Source organism: Eufriesea mexicana, unplaced genomic scaffold (genome assembly GCF_001483705.2).
Source record: "Eufriesea mexicana isolate 0111107269 unplaced genomic scaffold, ASM148370v2 scaffold93, whole genome shotgun sequence".
NCBI lineage: Eukaryota > Metazoa > Arthropoda > Insecta > Hymenoptera > Apidae > Eufriesea > Eufriesea mexicana.
Genome location: NW_016908274.1, coordinates 719243 through 730356, shown reverse-complemented (window position 1 = coordinate 730356; position 11114 = coordinate 719243). Strand labels below are relative to the sequence as shown.

The window sequence follows — 11114 nt, the reverse complement described above, 5'->3', positions numbered from 1 at the left end:
CCAAAAGGAGTGAAAAACGTCTGATCAATATTGGTTCTATACACTCTATACAGACTTATATAAATAGGAATTTATGAAAATTAAAATAAAGTTGTTATAAATATAGAAACCATGTATGCAAAAGTCACAGTATCATGAAGTGAATATAATACATTCTTATTTCTGTTTGATATCAGGAAAATCATATTCAAATAAATATTTTAAAGTACTATCTTATTTTGTATATAAAAGACAAGAGAAAAAGATAATGAATGTTCATGTTTGCTAATTTGCAAATACTTATTTTAAATATAAAAGGCATTTTATATATAAAAGACAAGAGGAAAAGATAATGAATGTCCATTTTTGGTAATTGGCAGTATAAAATTTGGTATAAATTAGTGATTTATAGGTGATAATTAAAATTACAGGGCTATTAAATAAGAAACATTATGAAGTAAATGTGTCCATATAAAATAATGTAAAATATTTAATTTACTGGTTAGAAATAAAAAATGCCCAACCTTCACTGAAACAAAACAAGAAATCTTCACTGTTCCTACTCTCACTACTTTTTAGTGAGATTTTTTCCTACTTTCTTACATTTCTTACATTAAGTTGGGTGTAACAAAGTCTCATGTATAATGAGTGAATGAAAAACACAATGAATATTAATAAAATAAATAAGTATTCTTTGATTTATGTTAACAGAGTTGGACATTTCTGTTTATTCTAATATCTTGCAATATTTAATTTGAAGAAATATAAAGAAATAAATAAATTACTTTTTCATATTATGAACAATACAATTGAATTGATAAAACAGAAATTTGTTTCTTTGTAAACCAAAATATTAAAAATTAATTTTCTTTCAATAACATTGTTTAGTGACGTTCTCTGTTTTCTCTTTTAAATTTCACACATGTAAATAAATCTAAATTGAATGTAAAAACGTTCCATATATTTTTTGCAAAGTATAATATATTCAGTTGATATGAAACTTTCTTTCAAGAATCATTTTTCTCACGGTAAGCAGGTAAGAAATCTGGTTTCGTGGAAGTTCGTCACTTAGGTTTCCGCTTGACGATTCAAAGTTCAGAAATTCTAGGATTGAGAAGTAGCAAGAGCAAAATAACATAACATATCTCTTAGCATATGTTACAGGACTTCTGCATAGTGCTGTATATTGTCAAATTTATACTAATTCTCAATTACTGATTATAATGTAATATTATAAATATATTAATATAATACATAATTATATAATATCATTAATATTAATATAACATTAATATATTACATAATTATGATTTCATAATATTATATTACACTATTACACATACTCTATACTATCACATATAATTATATATTATTAATTAATTTGAAATTATCATATCTAATACAATTATCAAAAAAATTGAATCAATTAATACACAGCTTCTTCCAAATAAAAATCACGTTTATACATTTCCCTTACTCGAGTTTCTCCACAGCAGATCTCATAAGGAAGCCTTGCTGCTTGATCATCGCCAATCTCGAGTTCCTCCTGAGATCGCATATTCTCAAGGTCACTGAATTCAGGTCGTAATAGAACTCGGATCCCTCGCTTCCGGAAGTTTCTGACAAAATATCGTCGATTTTTCTCAAAGCTTCCTGTTTCAATTTTGCGTCGAAGGTTCCACAAAGTTCGCAATAGGAATTTCTTAAGGATTTCTCGAATGCAAACCCTTTCGACATCTGTTGACTAGTGAACGATGCCACATGCAACATTTCGTTCAATTTGTACTGTTTGTCGTACAGGATCTCGTGAATTTTCAGCAGTAATTTTTGGTGGTCAATCTTCCTGATGCCGCAATTGTTCAACAGAGATACCACGTCCAATGGATTGAGTGGCATGACGTGTTGAGGGGTTGGCACGCTGATTTCTACACCCCTATTTCGCATAGCTCTGAAACAATGCACACAAAATAGCCTTTGTAGTGGTATTTTTAGATATATGTCTTGTAGGATTTTTGCGTAGGAAAATAAATAATTTTTATAAAAAATAATTAAAAAATAAGAAATTAATTCTAATCCATCTCATCCAATAATAACTGTTAATATATTTTATCTAATAATTAAAATATATATGGAAATTAAAAATAAAATTATTAAATAAAAAAATTGTTTAATTAAATAATTTTGAAAAAATTATTCATTACAATGAATAATTAAAAAATAAAATTATTCGTTAGTTTTTGTAATGGAATTTTCGCACAGAAAATTCACATGAAAAATAAAATTAGTTTCTGCAGCATAGTAAGATTTTTAGTTAAGAAATTCACGTGGAAAATAAAATTATTCGTTTGTTTTTAAAATATTATTCTTAGATAAGTATTGCGTGTAGGATTTTTAGGTAGGAAATTCACGTGGAAAATAAGATTATTTATTTTTATTATAATATTTTTTGATAAATATTTGATATGGAAATTTTACGCAGAAGATATACGTAGGAAATAAAATTGTTTACTTTTTGTAAAATTTGTTATTAACTATTATTCGTTATTTTAAAAAAGATTATAATATTGAAGTTACAAAAATTCTTCGTAGCTTCTAGTTTTCAAAGGTAACGTTGTCAATAGCATGATTTGTTTTCAGTGGCCAAAAAATTTGTCTCATTTAACGGTGTTAATCTTAATTATCAGGAAGAGTTATTCTAAATATAAAAAGTTATCACTATACCAAGTGTTTTGACACTTAAATTTAAGATTTTTCAAAAAGTGGAGTTAAACGATGTGTAAACGGAGTGAACGGCTCGTATGTATAATATACCATTCTGCTATTAGTATTATAATTTATCTAATATATGAATAGACAATAAAGAAAATACATTTAATGTACTAGAATACATTAATATATTACTCGAAACGTATATTACATTAGTATATTAACTGCTTCAAGAATGACTACTAGTTACTACTGCTATATTAGTGCAATATATTCCTCTGATTAATATCACAGTATATAGTACCATTAATATGTTTTAGGATACCTAAGATACTTTAGATAATATATTATTGTAAATGAACAGAAATATACTAATATTACTCAGCTGATAATTATTATAATAATTTGAAATAACCAAATTGACAAAATTAATAGAAAACAAAATCAAAGAATAATTGTCCTCCATTTCACAGTAGATCAAAATAAAATTGCAAATTTAAATAGAGGGAAAAACTTAAGATAAGGAATCCATATAGGATTAACCGAAAATAACTTAACCCTCTATCCACTTACCTGGATATCTCTCCGTAACGAGGATCCATAGTGAGGAATAACCGGAAGTTCTTATGAGCCCTCACGGTGAACACATTTCCTTCTTGATCGACGCCCTTCTCGCCAATCGTTAGCGCGCCGTTTGGTTCCAGTAACCCATTCAATCGGTCCAAGATTGCTGGGCTGCAGAGATTTACCTGGTCCAACAGTAACCATGTGCCATTTTGCAGACACTGAAATGGAAAATGCGATTCTTTTATCGGATTCGTTTAAATTTCCGGAAATTTTCTGGGTAATTTAACAAAATGTGGAAAAATGCATACTGTATTTTGTAGAAAAATTTTGTAAAATATCAAAAATGAAAAAAGGAAACTAGCTCGAAAATTATAGTCCTGTCGTATATATTTTCATATACAAGATAATAATTAAATATTAAGTAAATAGTGATGAAAGTATCATAATGTAGTACAATAGTAGTATAATAAAGTATATTAGAGTATAATAATATATACTACTATAATATAGACTACTAAGGTATAATAATGTAGAATAATAATAGTATAATTAGTTGGAGAGCAATAAGTCGAGTGTAATAATATATAGTAGCATAATATATATATATATATAATAATATAGGATACTGGATATACTAGGATATAGGATATTGTAACATAATATTATAGTATTATATAGTATTATATTATAATATTGTATAGTAAAGTATGACAATATAGTATAATAACATAATATAGTATTATAATATAAAGTATAAAAATATATTATAATACAGCATATTAAAGTATGATAATATAGCATATTGAAGTATAATCATATACTATAATAGTACAATATAAAGTATAATAATACATAGATAAAATTAATTAAACTGGAATAATCAGAATAAATAGATATATGTAATTATATCAGGATCAAAATAAAAATCAACATTAATCTTATTAAAACTTTCGTAAAAACGAAAAAGATTTTAAACCAGTCGTTATGGTCAGTTTAGTAGTTGTAGTGTTAATTGGATTAGCCCTAGGAATAGGATTGAAGCCGCAGGTAATTCAAGTTTCATAACTGGAGAGCGGATCTTCATGCAAGTGTAATATGTCCAAGTATGCAAGATATATGTAAAATATACCGAAGAAAATTTGTGTCGCAATTTTAATTACGATTCATTACAATAATTTTTCCCTTTTTAATCTACGATCTTTCTACATCATATGACGTAAGAGGGAATATTTAAATTTGCAATAATAATTTGTGCCAAAATTTCTCATAGCTTTTCGACATTTACATCTTCCAAAATAGCACCAATTTTAAATACTATATTAAACTTATTTATTTTTGTAATACAGTCTGAAATTTATATATGAGCAAAAAGAAATGAAATCCATATCTAAAATGTTTAAAATATTTACATTGAGCGTTAATGTTTAGGAAAATGATATTCAAGTTTCATTCTTCATCCACAATTATCATATAAATATTTTTAACAGGTAATGTATTTATAGAGTAAATAGTTACTTATTCAAAAATATAGAGAATGCAAAATTTGCAAAATGAAAGCTATGTTTTTAAAATTCTCTAATAACAAAATAAATTTCTGTTTAGATTCCATAATTTTATTTGTTTTCTCATAAAAACATGTATTTGCATAAACATTCGTTGTCCATTTATTATCAACAAATAATTATTAAAATTAAATATCATTAATATTCATGTTTCATATGTTATTTTACTTTAAGTTTATATTCTATGTATCACTCTTATATTTTTCATACGTTTTGTTGAAAAATTGATTGATTTATGTTTCTATGATTAAAATTGATTCGTGTAATTTTGCAAGATATATTTCCAAAGGAGTTAGCAATGAGTAATTATGGTTTCCTAATATACAGGGTGTCTCAGCAACGGTAATACAACCAGGAAAGGGGTGACTCTATATGCAAAAACGATTCGAAAAAAAGGAATAAAATTCTTTAATTCAAAGTTTCGTTTTTGAGAAAATCGACTTTGAATATTCACCGAATACACGTGTACTTAGCTATGGCTTATATGAGTAGACTATCAATACATGAGTATCGGCGGTACAATCGCGGAGGGGGTAATTCTAAATGAAAAAGCAAATCGAAAATGAAGAATAAAATTTTTTCATTCGAAGCTTCGTTGTCGAGAAAATCAACTTTGAATATTCACTGAGTGCGCGTGCACTTAACTTTGGCTATGGCGGATCGGCCATTATTATACCAGCGCACTCGGTGAATATTCAAAGTCGATCTTCTCGACAACGAAGCTTCGACCGAAAAAATTTTATTCTTCATTTTCGATTTGTTTTTTCATGTAGAATCACCCCCTCCTCGGTTGTACCACCGATGTTGATATACTGATGGTCCATACATCTCAGTCATAGCTAAGTACAGGTGTATTCGGTGAAGTCGATTTTCTCGAAAACGGAGCTTCGAATTAAAAAATTTTATTCTTTTTTCTTTCGATTTGTTTCGATTTCTTTGCGTGTAGAATTACCCCCTTTCCGGTTGTACTACCATTGCTTGGACACCCTGTATATTGGAAATTGTGCAGAACAGTTCTGTTTTATCTCTCGTGTATAATCTTTTGATCGATTAAGGGATATGTCAAAATTTCTTGAAAGAGAGTTTTAAGTTAAACCCACATCTCAGATTTCTTTACAATGAAGCATTATAGCCAATCACAGTCAACTCGATCGAAATTCGGGGTTTGCTCCTTTTCTGACAGTCCCTGCATTTGCTTACTAGCCTGTTTTCTCCCTTTATTACTTTTCTGAGAGCTTGGCTTGGAATCGATTTAACGAATCATCAACCACCTTCAAAATTCGTTTGGACCAATCCAATTCACCTTTTGGTTGTTTGAAGGATATATCGGGTGTCTCATTTCACTTGCAGTGATTATTACGAGTGATTGAACCTATTGACGAATATTTTTGCAAAAGTTGTTTGACATAAAAGGGGACTTCATATCCAGCAAATTATTTTTTAAAGACCCAGTGGTTTGACGTTTATCGAAATTTATTGAAATTTATTCAACAAGCTGTCACATAAGAAAAATTAAGTCCAATTTATAAATTTTCAAAATTTATAAAGTTAGAAAATTAAAAGAATTGCGTATATCACAAAATTTACAAAATTGACAAATTAAAAATCGTAAATTACGTTATAATGTACATACAGGGTGTTCCATAGTAAGAGTCACACTTGCACTTGGTTAGAAATACGTACACACGATTGACAACGTTATATTTTCTCATGGTACACTCAACACGTTTACTATCACAATAAAATTTCTATTATTCTTAGGATATAATGAATTATCAAATAATATGACAAAAACAAATAAAAATAAACCGTCTATTTTGCAATGTTTTCCATTTAGTAGCGTTGTTCAAATTTCCAAAATATCGTTTAAATAAAAGAAATATCGTGCATTTAAAAGATCAGTGTCACTAATCACTGGTGACCATTGTGGCAGTGAAGGTTGATGTTATCATCCCTCAAATAGTACTACTGAAACGCCAGCACTGCGAATCATCTGCCTATCTCAAGCTCGTGATTATCTTGAAATCCGATCAACTCACGGCTATCTTCGCCCTCTAATAACCTTGCACCACCTAAATAATCAGCTGCTCTTCATTAATTTGACGTGCAGCGTATCTAGGACATCGTCGTGTCGCACAATCCCAGGTGCAGCGTATTGGTACCAGGCCTAATACTTGTAAACGAGGGTGTGTATGTCACGTGTAAAGATGCACACTGGCGACCAGTAACTCTTTCAGGTGAATGTGAGCTCTAAATAAATTAATCCAGATAGAAGAATACGGTATGTATCGACTTTCTCAGCAGTGACACCGTTAATACCGAGATACCATGTCTGACCAATCAGTGTGGATAGTTACAGGTATTTCATTTCTGCAAGTAATTTATCGATAACACGGAAATATTTTTGACAATGTCAATGAAGAATTTTTATTGTATAGGTAGGACCACGTTTACGTGCACTTATTTATATCGATTGTATCACGTTAATAAGTATTAACCGTTTGGAAGAACACGGTAGAAAAACCCTGAACAGCGCGATAACGCTTGCCTTAATCGAGTACGACGAAGTCCAAACGGCGCGATAGCGCTTGTATAATTTTATGTCGAAAAATCCCAATCGTCGCAATAGCGCTTGTTGGTGCTATGTGACGTACGTGCATCAGCAAAGTTGAGCGTGCCACTTCGACTGAAGAGCGCGATCGCGCTGCTTGGGACACAAATGGTTAACACTATGCTGTCCGGTAGCACCACGTTGGTGTCATGCGAAGACTTTCGGGAAAATGCCGGTGACACCACGTTGGTATTTCATTTCTGCAAGTAATTTATCGGTGACACGCAACTACTTTTGACAATGTCAACGACGAATTTTTATTATGTAGGTAGTGTTTCGTCGTGGAACAAGGAAGACCCGTTACGGTCTTCCAACAGCCAGGTCTTAGGATCAATCAATTCAGCATAGAAATTTTCCTCTCCGTGCCTTCAGCATGTTTGAATGCTTTACCTTTTTTTCTTTGACTTCTCGTGTCGCGGAACACGAGAATCCTGGAAATCCCTAATTTAACGAAATTAGGCGACGGCTCTTAAGACTTGGCTGACAATAGGCCTGAGGGCTCCACGTGGTCCGCACACGTTGGAAGCCTCAGGCCCTCGCTAGGGGTAATAAACGACCGATGGGGTCACCAGCGCGCGGGTGGACCCCAGGTACCCCACCTTGGAGGAAAGGGTTTCCTCCACTATCGTTGCTTTTTGGGGGAACCTTCCCTTTCCCCAAGGTCACCGATTTTCGAACCAAGGGAACGTCCTTGGTCAAAACAGCCAATTACATCTGGCGAGCTTCCGATTTTTCCTAAGACCGATCTTAGGAAGATCGAGGAGCTCACTTCCTTTCGACACTTCAGAGACACCAGTTCTCTTGAAACAGTTCCAGTACTCAGAGATACCAATTTTCTCAAAATCAACGAGACACCACGTTTGCTTCGAAACGTCGAAGACACGATTCCTTTCCGCTCGTGCAACTTAAACAGTTGCCCAAGATTAATTTGCCGGGCAACACGTGTCGTAGTCGTGAGACGGCCTTTCAACCCCTCGGAATTACGATAGTTCGATCGCGACGCGACAGATAGGAACACGTTTACGTGCACTTATTTATGTAGGATCTCGTGATTGGGTGGGTTGACTAAAGATAGTATTGTTGGCTTCTTTATAGAATAAAATAAGCTTATACATGTGGGAATGGAATAAGTGTGGCTCTGGGAAATGTCGAGGGTGTCTGGACTTAGAATGAAAGTGACCACGTGCGCAAGGATCGACTGCAAGGATTATTTATGGCAGAGTCGAGTGAAAGTTTAAGGGTGCGTGCAGAGTGGTTGAAGTGCCTGGCCCACCGAGGTTGCGTGAGAAAGGAGCATGACTGGAGAAGAAAGTCAGGGTATGAATGAGGAGGATGAACGGTTTAAATAAGGGTGCAAGGGTGCGGGCGAGGACAGTCCTTCACGGTCTTCAAGATAGCGTCTAAGAAGTAAAAGTCGAGCGTACCCGTAGCGAGTCTCTAGTTTCGTAGCCGATAATATAAGTATAAGCTTACTGTATTTTAAGAAGCAGTAAAGCAACGTTACTTTAGCCCATCCACCCACCCCGATCCTACATACACAGAATGACGGCTATGACGCAAGAGAGATTCGCTATGGGCACGCTCTTCTGACCTTTCTTAGACTGACTTGAACTTCTTATTCTCTAACGACACACTGACTAACTCTAGTACACTGACCGTCACACTCTCTGACACTCTGCTCTCTGCACCCTTGCACGAAATGTGCTGGGTCTTTTCGACATGAAATCTGAACAGCGCGACCGCGCTGCTTGGGACAAACACGGTTAAGATGATAGGCATAAGGACCTAAATTATATTTAAACCTTCATCACCACGGAAGGTCGTCTAAGTTATCACACACCCCCAATATTATTCGCTACCAATAGGAAGACACACACTCGCCACTTACATTTCACACCAAGCAATCAGTAAGTACACGAAACTTATAAAACTACCCAGACAGCAGTCACGAGAGAGTTCCCCTAAAAATCTCACGAAAACAGGCCAAGCATCACGACCAGACTATCAGTCAAGACCCACGACGATTAATTCAGTACGAGAGATAGTAACAAATCAGAACTCTTTAGTTCAACCCTAACCCCATGTCTAGCTTTATTAATTTAGAGTAGGCCGCATCCTAGTAACATTGTCGCATCCGCGTAAACGGGCCTTACAACACCGCGGAAGTCCCACCGTGCGAGTTGCAGTGTTCGGGACGCAACAAAGGGCCTGGTTGAAGTCTTTATGACCGGCGCCCCATGACTCGCGCACACGTGGACCCTAAATGCTTGGACTAACTCCTGAAAAAAACAATTAGTTTGCAACTAGACCACGGGACGAGCTTTTCCAAAATGAGACACCGTGTCTTCTGTATCAGGCATTCGATACTAAGTAATGTCCTTACATTAACATGAAATAGTACCTTGATTTATTAAATATCCACGACATACCTTCAAGGTTAAAGGATTTATTCTAGAAACACTTGAGGGAGTACAGAGTACGTCTCTTCGAGACAAGTGACCCAGGATTTTTGGGTTTTCTTTCGTAGTGGGAAAACTCTGCCACTGCAACTAGACTCTTTCAGGCCATGGCATAAATTCCTTATGTCTATTGCAATACTGTGCATTTAGCTACGTGTTATTAGGTCACTAGTTCTAATGTGAATACCGGTCGGAATTAATGGTTGCAGGTATTTGCAGTTACTGAAAGCATACAGCTGATTTTGGTAAAGTTACTGCTAATTTCGAATGAAATAGAAATAATCGTGTATGGGTACTTATTTTTATAAATACTAACTTAATTATTATTGATTGTGTATAGTATTATATACTTAGTTATGATGTCAATACTAATTAGAATTATAATAGTTTCAGATAATTATATATAGGTAGTTATTTTCATAAATACTAATTTAATTATTATTGTCTGTGTTTACTATTATATACTTAGTTGTATATTATATACTGGTAGGTCGAATGTGAATATTACTCAGAATTATAATAGTTTCAGTTATTATATATAAGTACTTATCTTCATAAATACTAATTTAATTATTACAGTCTGCGTTTACTATTATATACTTCTAATACGAATATTAGCCAGAATTATTATAATAATTTTAATACTACTATTGAAGATATACAGCTGCCTTTGGAAAAGTTAATGTTGACTTTTATTTAAATAGAAATATATTCATAACATTTATGTGTACCTTTCATTATACCATTTTAATTATTATCTGTATTGTCAATTTTATATGTCATTATTATATAAGCCGTTCACTGCACAAATCGATTAACTCCACTTTTTGAAAAATCTTAAATTTAAGTGTCAAAGCACTTGGTATAGTCATAACTTTTTATATTTATAATAACTTTCCCTGATAATTAAGATTAATACCATTAAACGACAAAAATTTTTTGGCCACTGAATAATAAATAATTTATTTCAGAGGTTACTTTGATTAACTTCGTACTTTAATGTAAATCCTTGCAATAATGCAACTCAAATGCACTAGCAAGCCATGAATGATAACGGTGAATTTTTTAGTGCCGTTTTATCAGAATTTAAGTAAAATTTAGTAAAATTTAAATTTATTACTTTTTTCACTTGTCAAATCGATTAACTCTGCCAGTAACATAAAAATGGTAACATTACTAACGATTACCTTTTGGCTATTTTTTCTTATAAATTTTATATACCGTTAGATG

At 32.7% G+C, this 11114-nt stretch overlaps 1 protein-coding gene across 1 annotated transcript in view; it reads right to left on the bottom strand.

The window, feature by feature from the left end:
- Positions 1-1452: 1452 nt before the first annotated feature.
- The window catches only part of LOC108554887 (midasin), a 349913-nt gene continuing 340251 nt past the window's right edge, over positions 1453-11114 (bottom strand). Inside the window, exons 16-18 of the mRNA XM_017910301.1 lie at positions 5767-5801; positions 3259-3470; positions 1453-1927 (exon numbers count right to left, since the gene is read on the bottom strand). Coding sequence (XP_017765790.1) covers positions 1453-1927; positions 3259-3470; positions 5767-5801 — 722 coding nt within the window. The remainder of the gene's footprint in view (positions 1928-3258; positions 3471-5766; positions 5802-11114) is intronic.